General features: G+C 38.2%; 1 protein-coding gene across 11 annotated transcripts in view; it reads right to left on the bottom strand.

The window, feature by feature from the left end:
* The window catches only part of LOC101321319 (protein numb homolog), a 234,127-nt gene that overhangs the window by 58,553 nt on the left and 154,888 nt on the right, over positions 1 to 20,686 (bottom strand). For 7 of the 11 annotated variants that reach the window (XM_073799315.1, XM_073799312.1, XM_073799325.1 and 4 more), the window contains 2 exons: positions 9,211 to 9,395; positions 5,186 to 5,326 (listed from right to left, as the gene is read on the bottom strand). In XM_073799315.1, the coding sequence (XP_073655416.1) occupies positions 5,186 to 5,326; positions 9,211 to 9,395 (326 nt within the window). Of the gene's footprint in view, positions 1 to 5,185; positions 5,327 to 9,210; positions 9,396 to 20,466 lie in introns of those variants that run through there. The other 4 variants (XM_019921607.3, XM_073799335.1, XM_019921624.3 and 1 more) reach the window with 2 other exon arrangements.

Here is a 20,686-nt window from a genome sequence, read left to right as displayed (position 1 = left end):
TATCTTTTGATAATAATGAGTGAGGACATAAATTATTCTTTAATTTGGTTGCTGGATTCTGTTTATTAATAGTTTCTCTTATACTAGCAGACAGAATTGCAAGACAAGCTTTGAAACCTACTTAACTCTAATTATCACTACTCTAATACTAAATTATTACACTTCCACAGGCACCAGCTTATTTAAACATACATGGCAGAGCCCAAACCAGCTGTAGCTTCACTTGATTAGTGTCTAGTAATTGCATTTCTATTTCTAGTAACTGCATATTCTGTATCACCTATTCTCTAGAGTAGCTATGCCAATCTAATTCCACAACTTCTCCCCTCTCTCTTCTACAGATGTCTTCACTTCCTATTTCCTTGAGAAAATACGTCTTTAGAATAGAACTCCATCAATCTCATGCCACCAACACCATAAATTTAAGTGCATTTACCCCGTTTTTCACCTTTGCTATTGTTAAAAATAGAAGCAGCATCCTTCCTCCAGTATAAAACTAATCTACTCTCTACAGGCTTCTTTGTAAAGACCTTTATTTATGCTCAAGTCTCTCCCATTTTAAAAACGAAATTCAACACAAAATCAAACCATGGTGATTTACACACTTTAAATGAGTAAACTTCATTTTATGCAACCTATCTAATAAAACTGTTTTTAAAAACAAAACAAAATACCCCTCCACCCCCAACACACACACACAGGTTTTCAACCTCACACTCCCTTTGTTACTCTGCCTTTCTGGTCTCCTTTGAAGACAGACTTCTTCATTAAAAACAAAATTTAAGGGCTTCCCTGGTGGCGCAGTGGTTGAGAGTCCGCCTGCCGATGCAGGGGACACGGGTTCGTGCCCCGGTCCGGGAAGATCCCACATGCCGCGGAGCGGCTGGGCCCGTGAGCCATGGCCGCTGAGCCTGCGCGTCCGGAGCCTGTGCTCCGTGACGGGAGAGGCCACAACAGTGAGAGGCCCGCGTACCGCAAAAAAACCCAAAAAAAACCCCAAAAAAAACAAGAAACCCCACAAAATTTAACTGCCTTACTGAGGTATAACTGACATACAGTAAACTATACCTATTTAAAGTACACAATCTGCTGAGTTTTTGGATCATGTATACCTGAGAAACCATCATCACAATCAATGTAATAGACAGCCATTACCACCAAAGTTTCCTTCTACCTCTTGCAATACTGCCCCCTTCCACCCCTCCCCCATCACATAACCTTGTCTGACAAACTTCTTGGATTAGTAATCTCTAGATTTGTTGTCTCCTTATTTTGCATCCATCCACTCAACCTAGATTCCATCCTCATGACTCCAATGTAAGTCACCAACACTTTCAAATATTTAATCTAATGAAGTTTCATTTCTTACTTGATTTCTTTATAGCACTTGACCACTTTCTTCTTCCTTGAAACCTTGGCTTCTGAGACCACATTCTCCTGGTTTCCCTTCTATCTCTCTGGCTATTCTTTTTTTTTTTTTTTTGCGGTACGCGGGCCTCTCACTGTTGTGGCCTCTCCCGTTGTGGAGCACAGGCTCCGGAAGCGCAGGCCCAGCGGTCATGGCCCACAGGCCCAGCCGCTCCTTGGCATGTGGGATCCTCCCGGACCGGGGCACACACCCGTGTCCCCTGCATCGGCAGGCGCACTCTCAACCACTGTGCCACCAGGGAAGCCCTGGCTACTCATTCTTATTCTCCTTTGAAGATACCTATTACACTGCCTGTCCTTTCTATGCTTGTCCCAGGCCTTCTTCTCTTCTCACTTCCCCTAGGCAATCTTACTTACTCATGACTCTAATGTTAATTTATATATAGCCAACCCCTGTTATTCGAGGATTCCATATTTGCAAACTCACCTACTCACTAAAGTTTATTTGTAACCTCAAAATCAAAGCTCATGGAGCTTTTGTGGTCAGTGGGGATCTGCATGTGCATGTCTCATATGCACCTCAAAACTCATCTTCTCTACCCCCAAACATGTTCTCCCTCAGTAAGCATGCCCACCACCTTACTAGTTGCCTACATGGGAAATTTATTTATACCAATCCATTACTAGTTCAGAATTCAGTGGTTTCTAAGGCAAGCCCAGATAAGATATCATTTGCCCAGTTATATCTGAGGAAATGCATCTATTTCTAGGCTATGGGAAAAGAATTTCAGGTTTTGATTCTCCTATTCTCTATCCTGGGTCACCTGTATGTAAGAGCATCGGATGGTGGGGGATAGGGTGGGTTGGGAAGGAAGGCAGGAAAGGGGAACACAACACAGCAGAGAGGATGAATATCTTGTAGAAAGGATTTCAAAAGACCATTTGGAAAAGGTCGAACAAAAACACCCTAAACAAGCTGCCCTACCTGCATAAGATAAAAATCTCTTATCTTCTGTGTTTACCTCTAAAACACATCCCAACCAGCTGTTTCTTATGACAAATGAGAACTTCACTGAAAGATACTGAGCCTTACTTATCTCACATAAAATACGTTAAAGCTGTATATTTCATAGGCAATTAAAAGTGCTTCAATGAACTTTACTACAGTTATTTCAACACTATACGAGTCTCTCAGAATCCTGTGAATGAGGTTTTAAATATACATATATATACATATATGTATGCTTATTACAAATATGATACATGCTCATGATAAAAAATGTCACTAGTTCCAAAAGATATATATTGAAAAGTAAAAGATTCCCAATCCTTCATTACCATTCAGAGTTCAGAATTACCTGCGTCATCTTCTTACAGATATTTCTTACATATATATAAGCATATACATGATTTTTTCTTTTTAACCATAAACAGAATCATTCTATATAAACTGCTCTGTACCTTGTCTTTATCACTTAATAATACACTAAAATCATCTGTATAAGCACATGCAGAGAATATTCTTTCATGTTTCCTATATCAATGATCATCACCTCTATCAGTTTGGGACAAGATACTAGGTATCATCCTTAATACTACCCTTTTTCATTTCCTAGCTCCAATCTGTCTCCAATTCCTGTTGCCTTTATCTCAATTATCTTTCAATTTACTTCATTTCTTTTCATCTCCACAGTCACCACCCTAGTCCAGCCTACCATTATCTCCCCTCTGGATTAGCAATCTTTCACCAGATTCCTTGTAACCACTATGGGTGACCTCCAAACAACTGCAGCTAGAGTCCCAGTTTGGGAAGATGAAAAAGTTCTGGAGATAGATAGTGCTGATGACTGCACAACAATATGAATGTTATTAAATTTTTTTGTTATGTATATTTTATCATAATAAAATAAACAAGTAATGAACAACACACCACTTAATGGTTTCCCATTACTCTAAAAGCCTAAAATCCTTAACATGGCCTACAAAGCTCTGCCTTACTTCTTTCCAGGTTCATCTAACTTCCTATACTACAGCTTTCCTTTAGCTCCTTGCTATTCTTTCCTCCCACCACCAGGGCCTATGTATATACACTTCCCATAATTTTGAAATGTTCTGCCTATCTTTGTACCTAATTCATTCCTACTCAGTCTTTAGATATCAGGTCAAACTTTATTTTCTCAGGGAAGCCTTCCCTGATCCTGTAGTCTAAGTCAAGTTTTTTGTTACACGTTCTTACAGAACCAGATTCCCTTTTAAAAAGCACTTACCTCAAACAAACGTGATCTAATTAAACTTAAAAGCTTTTGCACAGAAAAACAGACCATAAACAAAACAAAAAGACAACCTACAGGGACTTCCCTGGTGGTCCAATGGTAAAGAATACATCCTGCAATGCAGGGGACACGGGTTCGATCCTTGGTCAGGGAACTAAGGTCCCACATGTTGTGGGGCAACTAAGCCCGTGCGTGCCACAACTACTGAGCCTGCGCACCTCAACTAGAGAAAGAGAAAACCTGCACGCCACAACTAGAGAGAAGCCCTCGCGCTGCAGAGAAGATGCCGTGCGCTGCAAGGAAAGATCCTGCATGCCACAACGAAGATCCCACATGCCACAACGAAGATCCCACAAGTAACACCCGACACAGCCAAAAAAAAAAAAAAAAAGGTAAAAAAAAAAAAGACATCCTACAGAATGGGAAAGAACATTTGCAAATGATGCGCCGGACAGGGGATTAATCTCCAAAATATGCAAACAGCTCATACAGTTTAATATCAAAAAAATGAACAACCCAATCAAAAGTGTCTACTTACATGACCTAAGTAGACATTTCTCCAAAGAAGACATACAGATGGCCAAAGAGCACATGAAAAGATGCTTGACTTAATTATTAGAGAAATGCAAATGAAAACTACGATGAGGTACTACCTCACACCAGTTAGAAGGGCCACCATCAAAAAGTCTACAAATAATAAATGCTGGAGAGGCTGTGGAGGAAAAGGAACCATCCTACACTGTTGGTGGGAATGTAAACTGGTGCAGCCACTATGGAGAACAGTATGGAGTTTCTTAAAACACTAAAAATAGATCTACCACATGATCCAGCAACCCCACTCCTGGGCATATATCCAGAGAAAACTATAATCCAAAAAGATATATGCACTCCAATGTTCACAGCAGCACTATTTACAATAGCCAAGACACAAAATAATTTGATTCTTGTGATTCTTGATAATTCAGGACTTTTAGATATTTCAGGATTAGTATTCTCATCAGAAGTGATCTTGGGACTGCCCTGGTGGCTCAGTGGTTAAGAATCCACCTGCCAATGCAGGGGACACGGGTTCAAGCCCTGGTCCAGGAAGATCCCACGTAATGCAGAGCAACTAAGCCCATGCGCCACAACTACTGAAGCCCACACGCCTAGAGCCCGTGCTCTGCAACAAAGACAAGCCACCACAATGAGAAGCACAGGCACCGCAATGAAGAGTAGCCCCCGCTCGCCGCAACTTGAGAAAGCCCCGCACGCAGCAACGAAGACCCAACGCAGCCAAAAATAAATAAATTAAATTTAAAAAAGGAAGTGATTTTATTTGTAGTGATTCCAGATTATATACAAGAAATTCTTATTTAAATATAAAGAGAAAAACCATTAATTATAATCTGTTTTTCTTCTTACTAATGCTATCATTGAAGCAGAATATAAAGGGATTAGCTTTTAGAGTGTTTTCTTTTAACTGTCCTAATTAATGGAATTTCACATATAATAAACTGTCAATTCTTTTCCACATCTAGATTTATAGAAACATGAGCTCTTACCTTAACTGGGAAGCTACATTTTCCAGTACGAACTCCTTCTTCATCTGTCTGCCACTGATGTGGACGACTGGCCTCTGGAACATAAACATCTTTCTTTCTCCTAAAACTTTGCCGTAGTTTATTCATTTTAATTTTTACAAGCTGTAAAAGAAGTATGAAAAGGAAGTTATTACTTTCTCACATATTTAAAGTTTGGATTACCGTCCTAATAAAAAACTAGTATTCCAAATTAAAGGTTTTGTTTTAGGGGGAAATGAGCAATTAGTATACTTCCTCTTAGAGTAACTCTAGGTTCAAACAAACAAATCACTTCACTTTTTGAAAAGACAATTATAATGCTATTCTTGTAAAACAACAATAACCTGTTGTAGGATCTGAAGAGATGTTATTCTAAGAACTTTCAAGCACTTTAACTGCAATAATCCAATGAGTATTCCTCCTGATCTACCTCTCAAATCCATTCTAACTCCTGAATAAGGAAATGTGTACCTGTAGCCAAATTATAAACTGCTAACAATTTTTGAAAATATTCTGAAAACTTTGATCCTTATTAAGAAAAAAACATTCTGGAACACTGAAATTTGGGGATCTTTTTGGCTTACTATCAGAAGACACTAAGCAAAGCAGGGACTTTAATAGCCTTTTGTAAAAGATATTTTATAAAAAGAAAGTTTCCTTTAAACATACTTAAAGAAGAAAAAGTTCTAGGATTACATTATTCTAAAGAAGAAATTTCTTGCAAGTAGTATGACATCAGAATGTACTTTCATATTCATAATAATTACAGATATGAAAGTAATCTAACAGTTTTCGATCACAAAGGTCCAAGTCTCATCATTAACTCTGTAAATTTAAAAGTATTAAACTACAGTCAGTGTTTTTGTTTTGTTACTGGAAGAGGCACTTCTCTAATGCTTTCAAAGGTACAGTAGAAATCACAAAACTACAGGGAAGGAAGACTTATCTGATAAGAAACAATGGAGCATTTAAGAGCCAATGAATAAACATAATGATTAAGTGTCCCTTTATAGGGCGAATCTCAAAATCTGAAACCAATACCTTCAGTTTTCTGTTAAGGAGCATTGCTCATTCTTTCCATGAGGGATTTAAGCACCTCAACCAGCCTAAAAAAGAGATCCTAACTTGAGAAAATGATGTGACAAAGCTATATAGAGGAAACATCTTCTCTGTCAGGAGTGTTAAATAACAAGGGATGGAACATTAATTCCCACATTAACAGCAATGAAAGATTTGAAAATCAAAGTTTGCATTCTGAGGAAAAATCATTTTGTATTTTAAAGTTCATAATGCCACAGCAGAACTATTACCAAATTAGCTAATTTACACAGACAGGCCAATCTTACCACACGTTTTTCTTAAAAGGTAAAAATTCTGACAGATGAATGGTAATGTAAAAATCTCTGGATTTTCTAAAAATCAATTTATTATTTCTCAATTCAAAGTTGATTTATAGAGATGAGGTAGATATTAAACAATCAAAGGACTCGACAAAAGGTAATCCATCCCTTTGCCTTTAAGTAGATCACTCATTCCTAAACTACCTTAAATGACAGCCTACCTTAATCTAACAGACTTCCAAAAAGAATTCCATAACCTTCCTTGATAATACATCCTGTCATATACTTTCATATCACATTTTTAAAATATACACAAATACAAATATAAGAAAATAAAAAGCACCTATATCCTTGCTCAAGTTGGCACCCTAAGAATCTTGAGGCAAAAAGCCTATATGATTCCTTTCTTTTTAATTTCTTTCTCTTAGCAAAAAAAGACTACACACACCTATCCAGCTGGCCAACCCAAACACCTGAAAGTCATCCCCACTTCTATTCTTTCTCTGACCAATACCTATGGATCTTACCTCCTTAGTATATCCTGAATTAATTCCCCCACCCACCACATCGGTTCTACTATCCTCATTTTTGCTTAAATCATTGCAAAACCTTAACAACTTAATGGTCTCTTTGCTTCCAAGAGAGGTCCATTCTGATCTGTTCTCCTGACTACTGCAAGAGTGCTTTCTAAAATACAAATCTGACCATGCAATTACTCTGCTTAAAATCCTGCAATTGCGTCACATCACTTTCAAGATAAAGTCTAAATTCCCAAGCATGGCAAACACAGTCCTTTTTTAAATCTGGCTTCACTCACCAGCCCCATTCACATGCTAAGCTCCAGCCATATGAAACTACTTACAGTTCTCCAAACAAGGCATGCTATCTTTCAGAGCCTCTGTACATGTTCCTTCATCTGCCTAGAAAGACCTTTCTCTATTTGCTTCTGTTGAAGTTTACTCATCTTTAAAGAGTCAGCTCAGAGTCTTCATAGAAGCTAGCATTTTTTCTGACAAGCGCCTATCTGGTCTACGTCCTTGCATTTCACGTGATTCCCATGAACACCCTCCAGATAACTCTATTACTCTACTCCTCAAGACTTACAGCAATTTTCTATTTCCTTTATGGTAGGCTATATCTTGTTTGTTTAAAGTTATTTGTTTAAATAGTACCCCTGCATCTAATACACTGCCTGTCATATATATGGCATACTATAAATTTGAAGAAATGAAAGATAAACCCCATCGTATTAGATGATATTTACTAGGTAGGATAAATGTAGACATTTATCTTCCATCGATGTTGGAAGAGACTGCATTTAATAGTAGGCCAACCTCCCACTGACAAAGGAACTACTTTGACAACTTTCCTTAGAGGAAGACATCCAACCTCTGTCTAAATAGCTCTATTACAAATTTATTTGCTCTTGGGCAGCTATTTATTGTTGTACCACTCTACTGACCAATAAAACAACAGACTGGAAGTGTCAATTGGTTTGGGGGGGTCTAAATATCATGTCACTTTCAGTACTAAAATGCTTTGCAATCGGCATTTCTACAAAGAAAATTACGTGTCAGTGATTCTTGAACTATGCATTAGGTAGCCCTAGGATTTCCACAGAGGAGTCCCCAGGACCACCAGTTGTTTGGAAGGGAAGAGAAGGTTAGAAGACTAGACAAAACTCTCAGGAGGAGCTTCAGGTCCCTGTCACAGCTTCAAACAGACAAGCTCCACTTTCTCTGATTTACATGTTGGGGTTCCATGTAAAAGTTTAAGGAAAGGGTTTCACAGCCAGAAATTTTTGAAAATTAGTGATATTAATTATAATTGTTCTAAAATGAACTTGGCAAAGTGAAAATACACAATGATAGTATCTTGCTTGTTACTTCTTAATGAGTAACTACCACTGGCCTGTAAAATAATCTAGCAATTAAGATAATAATTAATACAGGGAAGAAACCAAACATTCTGTTTTCAAGTAATCTATGTATAATGATTTTGCTTACAAAAAAAAAAAACAGATAATAAGAAAAAAATAAAAAAAGTTAATTCAAAGTAACGTTTACTATTGGTCCTCAGAAAGGTCGAACTTTACTCCCAAATAAAGAAAATCATATCCCTTATGACAGTCCTGGTTGAATACAGGTAAAGAATATATTTTTGTAACTATAAAACCTGAGAACCAACTTATTTTGTCCTTTCTAAATTTTTAAAAAATGAAATCCCCATTCTACTAGAATTTTCAAAGGTCACTAGGTACAACTTAATTGCCAAATTCAGAAAATCTTTTCACAGTTCTCATTCCTTAAATGCTCTGCAAAATTTGACACCACAATTCCAGCTCTCCTTTGTACACGTGTTTCCTCCCTGCCTTTCCCTGTCCCCATACTCTACTCCTCTGGCTTATCTTCTTCACTTCTGTCTCTACTGATGCCTTTGAGGGCTTCCTCTACTTTCTCCTACACATTGAGGGTATTCCCCAAATATCAGTCCTCCACTGGTGTTCTCTGTGCATTATCACTCTTGGAGAAATAATCAACACAAACTATTACCCCAACTATGATCATTTCCTAATTGTACTCTTAAGTCTTACTCTCTTACTCAAATTCCTACATTTGGGTGCATCAACGCTGTCTCAATCACATTAATTTAAAGTTAAATCATCACCTCTGGGCTTCCCTGGTGGCGCAGTGGTTGAGAGTCCGCCTGCCGATGCAGGGGACACGGGTTCGTGCCCCGGTCCGGGAGGATCGCACATGCCACGGAGCGGCTAGGCCCATGAGCCATGGCCGCTGAGCCTGCGCGTCCGGAGCCTGTGCTCCGCAACGGGAGAGGCCACAACAGTGAAAGGCCTGCGTACCGCAAAAAAAAAAAAAAAATCATCACCTCTTATCTCCTATTCCTTTGGTCTTCCCCCCTCTGACCCAAATTGTTTGGGTCAGTAAAAACTGTTTGAAAACTTACCATGTGCTGGGCCCTGTTACTAATGCTAGTGGATACAGAAATTTGTAGGACAACTTGCCTTTTGGTGGCTCTCTTCCCTTATAAAAGGTTAATTTCTGCACAATATGGGGAATGGAATAATACTACTATACACAGTATGGCCTAGAAGCAGTCTAGGTTCAGGAAACATTTCCTGTAGGAGATACTACCTGAGTTAAGTTTTAAAAGAACAAACATTAGCCACATACTGTGTAGAGCAGGAGGGAAAAGATATTTCAGGTAGAGGCAACAGCATCAACAAAACACAGATTCAGGAAACCTATGAATTAACTGACTCAACATGATGTAACTGTGCTCCAGGAAAGTATTTTTTGCCCAAAATGAAAATGATAAGACTGTAAGCCAAGCATTAGCTTCACTGTGTCAGGAAAGTTTTACAAACTAATTTATCTGGGCAAACAATTTGTACATCAGGGCAAACAGCGCTCCTGACAGGATAACAGACTGCTTCAAGAACCTTTTCTTGTTAAGTCCACTAATTTTAAATATTGTGTCACAAACTTTGCCCATCCCAACCAGTTCCCCACCTTGAAGGACCTGCCTTAAACCACATGAGTCCAGATCTCAAAACCCTAGAAATACCCTTTCCTAACTTCCCCTAACTACCAAGGCTCTGTCAAAGTGGTGCTCTCCCTTGCTGCAGTAAGTTTAATAAACTCAGCTTTGCTTGATCAACAGGACTCTCTTTATGGGGAAAGTCAAGAGCAGGAATTTATTACAGAAGGTGAGGAAGAAGGAGAAATCCAAATATGACTCCTAAGTTTTAGGCCTCAGTAAACTGGATAGATGAATTCAGCAAACTGAATTGTTGAATTTGAGGGGTCTGTTTATAGGGCTTCTAGGTGGAGATATGTATAAGCCTGAAGTTCAGGGAAGAGATCAGGGCAACCATAAGCAGTCACGACAGGTGAAACTTTTCTTGTGATGATCTCATTATTTCCCTATTTTTCCTAATAGGAGTTAGGATACAGTAAGTAGAATTAAACCCAGCACACTCAAACATGAATAAATAGAGGCGCACACACTATATAACTGGCCAGTATGAATTAACATAGCCATAGCAGTGATTAAGTTTTTGCAATGCTTGCATTCTAGATAGTAAACAGCCACTGTGCTGAGCCCCTAGCCTAGCATCTACCCCTTGACCGTCCACAATCCAACAACTGGTTCAGCTGAGTAGTAAGGCCAGTGAATGTTTTGATTGGTCAGTAACAATGTAAGTCTGATTCCAAAAGTCTCATCTCTCTCAGGCAGAGTTGCTGGCTTCCTACAGGGTCCCCAAAGGGTTGGCCTGCCTTCATGTGCCTCTGCCCGGTCCCAGGTAGGCACAGCAAGGATGATACAACAGTACTCACCAGTCCTCCACCCTGTCCACCATGGTCCTGAGTGTTGGCCCCCATCGTCACATGTTCCCCCAGTGAAATGTGGAATAGACTTGTTAGGGGAGACAGTACCTTCAGCAGTGATACTAGCTCCCCAGTAGTCAAACAGACTAACTCTTCATTAGGCTGGATAAAAAAGCAAGACCCAACCATGTGCTGCCTACAATAAACCCACTTAAACCTAGAAAAATGGTACAGATGAACCGGTTTTCAGGGCAGAAATAAAGACACAGACATGGAGAACAAATGTATGGACACCAAGGGGGGAAAGTGGTGGGTGGGGTGGTGGTGGTGGTGTGATGAACTGGGAGATTGGGATTGACAATGTATACACTGATATGTATCAAATGGATAATTAATAAGAACCTGCTGTATAAAAATATAAAAATAAAATTCAAAAATAAACCCACTTAAAATATAGAGACACAAATAGGTTAAAAGTAAAATGATAGAAAACAGTATACCATATTAATACAAGTCAAAAGAAAGCTAGAGTGGCTATATACGCCCCCCTCAATAAGTAATAGAGTAAGTAGGAAGAAAACCATCAAGGATATAAACAGCAAGACTTGAACAACAGTTATCAACCAACATGACCTGACTGACATTTACAGAATATTCCACCCAAAGACAACAGAATATACATTCTAATCAAGTGCATGTGGAACATTTACCAATACAGAACACTTTCTGGGCCATAAAACAAGTCTCAGATTTAAAAGGCTTCAAGTCACGCAAAGTATGATCTCTGACCACAATGGAATTAAATTGCCAAATATTTGGAAACTAAATAACACATTTCAAAATAGCCCACCGGTCAAAGTAGAAATCGAAAAGGAATTTAGAAAGTATTCTGAACTGAATGAAAACAAAATATATCAACATTTGTGGGATGTAACAAAAGCAGTACTTAGAAATTTATAGCACTAAACCGGTGGTTCTCAACCGGGGGTGGGAAGGGCAATCTTGTGCGTTTGGCGATATCTGGAGGAGACATTTTTGGTTGTCACTAGGGGAGATGCCACTGACATCTCATGGATAGTGGCCAGAGATACTGTTAAACATCCTATGCATAGGCCAGCCCCTGACAACAAAGAATTATCCAGCTTAAAATGACAATAGTGTCACTACTGAGAAACCCTGCACTAAACGTCTATATTAGAAAATAAGAAAGGTCTTACTTAAAACAATGACCTTAGCTTCTACTTATAGAAACTAAAAGGACAAAGAAATGCAAAGTAAGCAGAAAAAAAGGAAATAGTAGGAATCAAAGCAGAAAACAATAAAGTAGGAAAATAGAAACATAGAGAAAAGGAAACCAAAAGCTGGCTCTTTGAGAAGATTAATAAAACTGATAAACCTATAGCTGGACTATTTAGGGGGGAAAAAAAGATACAAATTACCAAGATCAAGAATGAGAGAGGTGTTGTCTCTAATATTCTAGATATTAAAAATAATAAGGGAATATTATGAACAAGTTTATGCCCATAAATTCAGCAACTCAAATGAAATGAAAAAATTCCTTTAAAGTTACAAACTTTCATAGCTTATTCAAGAAGAAATAGATAACCCAAAATAGTCCTATATCTATTAATGAAACTGAATTTATAGTTTAAAATCTTTCCACAAATACAACTCCTGGGCTAAACAGATTCACTGGTGAATTCTGCCACACATTTAAGGAAGAAATCATACCAATTCTACACAAACTCTTCCCAAAAAATTGAAGAGGAGGGAATATTTCTCAAATCATTCTATCAGGCTAAGATTACCTGACACCAAAACCAAACAAAGACATTATTTAAGCTTCTTAAATAGATAGACCAATATCTCCCATGAACATACATAAATTCTAAACAAAATTTTAGCAAATCAAATTTTAAAAATACATTAAAAATATATCATGACTACATGGGAGTTTTTCTAATAAATGCAGTTAGTCAACATTTGAAAATCAATCAACATAAGTCACCTTATTAGCAAACTAAAAATGTCCCTGTTAATATGTAAGGTTATAGCTCATGACAAACTGTACCTTTCCTTCTCCGAATTCACAGATTATATACTGAACTGAGATTTTTTTTAAATTGGTTAAAATTCAACTAATTATAAGCATAAATTCTCTTCTTTCTCTATCTCCCATAGAGTTCATATTTAGCCCTGACTTCTTTGTGATTTCTAGTCTTGTACTTCCAATTCCAATTCAAATGTCTCCAAATCAATTTATCTTTCCTTTCAAACAAGCTCTTCTTCCTGACTTCCCTATTTCTATGTAACACCTTTACATCCATCAAAGCTTTGAAATAAGAAGAGCATACTCTAAGATTCATCTCTGACACTTTTTCATAATTCTTCCATACCAAGTCCATCAACAGGTGCTACTGGATGGGAATAGGTATCAATATCTCTGGTATTCAGCCATTCAGCATTTCTATTCCTAATTGCCCTGGCAGAAAAATCACTTCATCCATGAACCTCTGCAACAGCCCCTGGACTCCAAGTCCTCTTTCCTCTAATCTCCTTACATAGTTGTGCCAGATTAATATTCCTAAAATTCTTCCTTGAATGTGTTAAAAAACTGTTGGGCTGGAAAAAGGTTGGGTTCAAGTTGTGGAGGCTCCTGAATGCCAGACTCAGACATTAAACTTCAGGATCTTCAACAGTCCAGCCTTGTCTCCCAATGCTTTCCTGCATAATCCTATGAAGATCAGACCTTTCAAATATTCTGTGGCTTTCCCACTTCTTTCTCTTTCTTCACCCTATATATTCTACTTGTAATATTTTACTTTCCTCCTCATTTAACTAAAATACTATACTAGGGTATGATAAGGAAGCTGATTTTAAAATAATTTTCTCATGTAATAGATGTGACTTGTAAAGAACGGAAAAATCCAAAGAATGAAATACAAATGACCTGTAATCCCACTAAGCAGAAATAACCTCCATCAACATTTTAGAGTTTTCGCCTTTGTTTTTCTCTGTGCATATATGCTTCAATTTTTTCTTTTTACAAAAGAGGGATCACATGATATCTTTCTCTCAGCAAGGCAAATTTGAAAATCTTTCCATCCCTTTCAGAGTAACATGCTTTTATTTATAATCTAGGTCAATAATTCAGAGAAACAAGAATTTTATGCTAGTTATAATCAAAACTTCATATTTAAAAATGAAGAAAAAAGTTTCAATTTATTTGAAGACAAAATTTATTTTTCACTCAGCACCTAGTTCATTTATTTACATTAATTTTAAATTATATATAAAAGACCTCAAATATTTTAATTAAAATTCAGTCACCAAGTATTTATTGACTGCCTACCATGCCATGCTGCAGTAACCAATACAGAACAAAACCCCTGCCTCTATGAAGGAGATAGACAGAAAATAAATAGCCAGATTATTCACAGTGGTGTGCTGACTGACAAGATCCAACTGTCAAATTTTCAGCAAGTTTGTGAACTGGGTGCTAAACATAGCCTTTATTACAAATTAAATTATAATTATATGTTATAATTATATGTTACATAACTTATATAAGTTACTTTAAAACAAAGGTAAAAACTCATCACTTCCTATTCTTTTTAACTACATTTTACTATTATCTATGCTCTTGGGGTTATTTATGATTTTCTATCTGTAAGGTAGAAATACTATCTAATGCCGGGCTATTGTACATCTCTTTCCAACAACACGTTCAGTTCAGTGACTTCATGTTGGTAACTTGAAATCAGCCATGGTGGAAGTATTCACACTACAGAATTTGGCAAAAACTACCAATCACTGCTTGACTTATTGTTCTGTGATTGTCTAGATCTAAGAAACTGATGGAGAAAATGTTAACATGCAGATTGAACTTAAAAGTGTGTGGTGTCTATAACCATTACATTATGAATAGCACAAAAATTTTGAGGAAATATTCTTCCATTACTTGAAAACTATTATCCGATTCAGCAAAGAAGTCTCTTACGTCAATGACAAATGAGTGAAAATTGGACACACATTTTCATTGCTTCACTTTCATCTTACTAAACAAGCAAAAATATCAACCATCATTCATGTTGGAACTATACTTGGAGAACTAATTGTGAAACATTTACCCGAACACCACCACTCTGTGGTATGTTAGAGGTGGTAAATGCTATGCAGAAAAAGATGAACAGGGTTAAGAGAGGGATTAGAAGTACTGGAGGCAGGGATGAAATTTTAAACCAAGAAAGTAACACTTGAGCAAAGAATTGAAGAAGGTAAAAAAGTGAGCCATGCAGTAGGATGAGCGTTCCAGAAAAAGAAAATAATTAATGCAAAGGTCCTGAAGGGATAGCTTGCCTAGAGTGTCTGACAAACAAAAGAAGGTCTGTGTGTCCAGTGCAAAATGAAGACAAGAGAATAGGAGAGATGAGACCAGATGGGTTATACAGGACAAAGTAATATAGGACCCTGTGGGCCAAACACTTTAGTTTTTCCTCTGAGAGAAATGGGGAGCCACTGAAGGGTTCTAAAAGGAAGCACCTATATTTTACATTTGGCTGCTGGGTTAAGAATAGATTGAAGAGAACAAGAATGAAGCAGGGAGACAATTAGGAGGCTACTATAATAATCCAGCAGATGACAGTGAACTGAATCCAGACGGTTAGTACTAGAAGTGCTCCTGAATCTTGTTTTCATGCCTGCTCTAGAAAATGCACTATTCGCTGATATAATATCTGTTGAAATCAGATTTAGAGTATTTAAATGGGAGAAAGGTGTACTAAATTCCAGTGCTGGAATTAAAGGCAGTTTTCTAAAAGTATTTGCTCGACTGTTTCAAATAGGAAATCTTATCTATAATATTAATCAAAAGATCAGCTAAATTATCATACTTTTCATGGTAATTAACCTCATGCTTTACAAGATAAATAGATTTCTTGAACACTACCTAGGTATACGAGTGTATGAAGGATTACAAGCACACGTGGTAATTTGCTCTACCCAGGAAAGACCAAAAAAAGAACAAGAAGAAATAATAAATATTAGGCATCCACTGTGAATGGTACTTTAACAGGAGTTTCATGTGCAAGTTTACAGATTGTTAAGAAATACCGTCTCTGGGCTTCCCTGGTGGCGCGGTGGTTAAGAATCTGCCTGTCAATGCAGGGGACACGGGTTCGAGCCCTGGTCCGGGAAGATCCCACATGCCACAGAGCAGCTAAGCCTGTGAGCCACAACTACTGAGCCTGCGCTCTAGAGCCCGCGAGCCACAGCTACTGAGCCCATGCACCACAACTACTGAAGCCTGCATGCCTAGAGCCCAAGCTCCACAACAAGAGAAGCCACCACAAGAAGCCCATCGACATAATTAGAGAAAGCCTGCGTGCAGCAACAAAGACCCAACACAGCCAAAAATAAATAATTTTTAAAAAGACACTATATACCATTTTACATCTGTCAGTTTTGCAAATATTAAAGAATCAGACAATAAAATATGGAGCAGTGGGCACTCTTATACTCTTACAGGAGCATAAACTAGTGCAACCATTTTGATAAGTAATTTGGCATTGTCTAGGAAAGTTGAAGACTCACATACCCTTACAACTCAGCAGTTCCTTCTCTAGGTGTATATCCTAGAGAAACTCTTAAACATGTGCACAAGAAGGTGTGCAAGATGTCTGTGTAGCATTGTTTATTATTTGTAACAGTAAAATAAACATTAGAATCTAATTATCCATCAACACAAGCAATAGAGAATATTCACACTATTACAATACCATGCAGAAATAAAAATAAGACCTCAATTTAAACACTCTTAAAAATAAAAAAATTAATTAAGAGAAAAAGAAGTAAAAATAAATCATCTACAGCTATAACTATCAACATGGATGAATCTCACAATCATGTTGAGGGAGGAGGGAAGCAAACTGTTTATATTATGATTCCTTCATACAAATACTAACAACTCAGAGAATACTGCCTGCGTACCAGGCACTGTACACTGTGCACTTTGCATATAATGACTCATTTTATTCTCACAATAGCCCTATCAGGTAGATTCTATTTTTAATCTCTATTTCATGAATGAGGAAACAAGCACTGAAAAGTTAAGTAATTAGCCCAAATCACATGGTTAGTTAAGTGGCAGATTTGCCTGGCTCCAGAATTTGTGCTCTTAGTCCCCTCACATTACCTCTCAAAATTATGCAAAACTAAACATGATAACATTTAGGGATATGTGTATAGAAATAGAAAGAAAAATAAGAGAATGATAAACATAATTAAGGGCACTGTTACTTCTGAGGGAAAAGAAAGGGGGACATAATCAGGAAAGGTTCACATGGGGACTTCAAAAGTTTTAGTAGTAAAAAAAAAAAAAAGTTTTAGTAGTGCTTAAGCTGAGTAGAAGATACACAAGTTTTCATTTCATTATGCTCTATAACCTACATATGGTACATATATTCTTTTGTATACATCAACTATTTTATAATTTTAATTAGGTGGAAAGCAAGTCACCTAAAATCCTTCTGAGGATAGAGATGGGGAGTGTAGAAATATAAATACATACACACCTATAATTATGAGATATCTAACAAGGGGTAAGAAAAACAAGTCACGGGACTTCCCTGGTGGCGCACTGGTTAAGAATCCGCCTGCCAATGGAGGGGACACAGGTTCAAGCCCTGGTCCGGGAAGATCCCATATGCCGCAGAGCAACTAAGCCTATGCACCACAGCTACTGAGCCTGTGCTCTAGAGCCTGCGAGCCACAACTACTGAGCCCATGCGCCACAACTACTGAAGCCTGCATGCCTAGAGCCCATGCTCTGTAACAAGAGAAGCCACTACAATGAGAAGCCCACGCACTGCAACGAAGAGTAGCCCCCGCTCACCACGACTAGAGAAAGCCTGCGTGGAGCAACAAAGACCCAACGCACAGGAAGGAAAGAAAGAAAAGAAAGAAAAGAAAGAAAGGAAAGGAAAGGAAAGAAAGAAAAAGAAAGAAAGAAAAACAAGTCACATTTAGTTATAATATTTAAGTCTCACTTTTACTAAAAAGAATAAAGTTACTGAAATTCAGTTTGTCCAGCCCAGTCGAAAATGAACCAGATGGAAATTCCCTGGCGGTCCAGTGGTTAGGACTCCATGCTTTCACAGCTGAGGGCTCAGGTTCCATCCCTGATCGGGCAACTAAGATCCTGCAAGCCACGTGGTGCGGCCAAATAAAATAAAATAAAATGAGCCAGAATAAAAAGAAAAAAATAATTTAAAAAAGAAGTTTTTTTAAAAAGAGAAAATAAAATGAACCAGAGGCTTCTGCAGGGCCAATAGAGAGCTACAACTCTTAGAAAAATGGGGACTTTTCTCTCTAGAGTTTTTTTTCCTTCTAAATTATACTTGTTTGCTTTTCTTTGTTCTATTGACACAATTACACCTCTAACTTTAGGCCCCTCTTGTATATAAATTATAAGGAAGATTGGACAAGACAATGCTTTAGAAAATTCACTATGAGAAAAAAAACAACGCGCAACAGCACATACTTGATATACACAGATATAGACAAGACACATACAGGAAACTTGACCTTGACACTTAAGATAGTTTCCCTTTAAGAAAGAAAAAGAAAAATCAAAGTTAGGGAAAATCGTAAAATTACTCTAATTGTTAAAACAGTATTAGTTGGTTTCAAATGTAAAAATATATAAACTAAAATATAAAACCATGGGTATCATTCTGAATAGCTGGGAAAAAAATAAACTCACAAATTTCCTTAGATTAGCTAAATTTATCTTTTCAGGACACTCTAATCTCACAGGGTTAAGTTCCAAAGATAGCACTAAAAGCAAAACATCACATAAATTCAAAATAACATTGGGAATACTTTTTTTTTTTTGGCTGCCTTGGGTCTTTGTTGCTGTGCGTGGGCTTTCTCTAGTTGCGAGAGCGGGGCTACTCTTTGTTGCAGTGCGCGGACTTCTCATTGTGGTGGCTTCTTTGTTGTGGAGCACAGGCTCTAGGCGCATGGGCTTCAGTAGTTGCAGCACACGGGCTCAGTAGTTGTGGCTCTTGGGCTCTAGAGCGCAGGCTCAGTAGTTGTGGCGCACAGGCTTAGTTGCTCCACAGCATGTGGGATCTTCCCAGACCAGGGCTCGAACCCGTGTTCCCTGTTGGCAGGTGGATTCTTAACCACTGTGCCACCAGGGAAGTCCCAACACTGGGAATACTTTAAATCATCCACAGAGTACCACAGTACACTCTCTTGCAATAAGTGCAACACACCCGAGGATTATTTGTAATATGGAACAGTTTGCTGTTTTCAACTGAACACAGTTGAAGTAGCTTACTAATGTTTAGGAATTATGCTAAGAGAAAAATATCTACCTAGCACTAGAACCACAGAGCATGCTCACAATATGGGAGGCACAAGAACACTGTACAGCAGAAACTCATTGAGAACAATAGAGAATCTAAATTTAATTATATTGTTTTTAACTCTCACTTTTATTTTACTGTTCTCTGAACAAACACGGTTGAATGTGAATATATACAATTCCACTATTTTTTTTTTTTTTTTTTTTGTGGTACGCGGACCTCTCACTGTTGTGGACTCTCCCGTTGCAGAGCACAGGCTCCAGATGCGCAGGCTCAGCGGCCATGGCTCACGGCTCCAGCCGCTCCGCGGCATGTGGGATCTACCCAGACCGGGGCACAAACCCGTGTCCCCTGCATCTGCAGGCGGACTCTCAACCACTGTGCCACCAGGGAAGCCCTCCACTATATTCTTCATCACACTTCTACTCCAGAATTCTATAAGTTACAAGAAAAAAATTGCACTGACTGTCCATCTGCCAATAATAGTGATAATAATAATTTGTTCAGTCACTAAAAATGTAAGCTAAAAATGGCATATATGAAATCACCATTTAAAGTATAATATTATACCATAAAGCATTTTGTTTTTGAATTTTCTTTCTTTGATTTCTACTTTTTCTTGTGATGTGAAACTTGCTTTCAAGATTTAGAGTGAAGGAAAGAAATCCTTTTATTTGATCAAGTTAAGTAAGTGAAAAAATGTAAGGAATCCTAGACTCTTACCATGGCCAAAGGACTTAGAGGTAGGTCATCTAGTCAATCACCTATTCAATCAGTGAATCCTAAGAGTTCTGGATTTCATTAAATATTGGTCTAACTGGCATAGTCTGCCTAACAGGAAACAATTTATAATTTATTAAGTTGTATCACTAGCTCAGTGTTCCACTTAGGCACTAAGCCAAATGAAAAGTAACAAAGTACAGATTCATCACGAACTGTGAAATAAATATGTCCAGTACTTAACCTATAGGACTAATAAAGTTCATTTTAAAAGTTCACACTCAGGGGGCCTTCCCTGGTGGCGCAGTGGTTGAGAGTCCGCCTGCCGATGCAGGGGACACGGGCTCGTGCCCCAGTCCGGGAGGATCCCACATGCCGCAGAGCGGCTGGGCCCGTGAGCCATGGCCGCTGAGCCTGCGCGTCCGGAGCCTGTGCTCCGCAACGGGAGAGGCCACAACAGTGAGAGGCCCGCGTATCGCAAAAAAAAACAAAAAAAACAACAACAACAAATTGAGTCTGGGCTGCCCTAAAGATTGGTATTTGAGAAGAGATTACTGTCACAGTATGAATGTTGAAGCTCTCTAGGCACATTCTACTCCTCAGCCCTGATTACCATTCAGACCACGTGTTCTCGAGCAGGGCATCTGCATAGGCTCTTCAGATTTAGCAATGCCCTAAAATTATGCACAAACCTGAATGCAC

The sequence above is a fragment of the Tursiops truncatus genome, chromosome 2 (genome assembly GCF_011762595.2).
Source record: "Tursiops truncatus isolate mTurTru1 chromosome 2, mTurTru1.mat.Y, whole genome shotgun sequence".
NCBI classification, from domain to species: domain Eukaryota; kingdom Metazoa; phylum Chordata; class Mammalia; order Artiodactyla; family Delphinidae; genus Tursiops; species Tursiops truncatus.
This window is presented reverse-complemented; position numbering and strand designations above follow the sequence as displayed.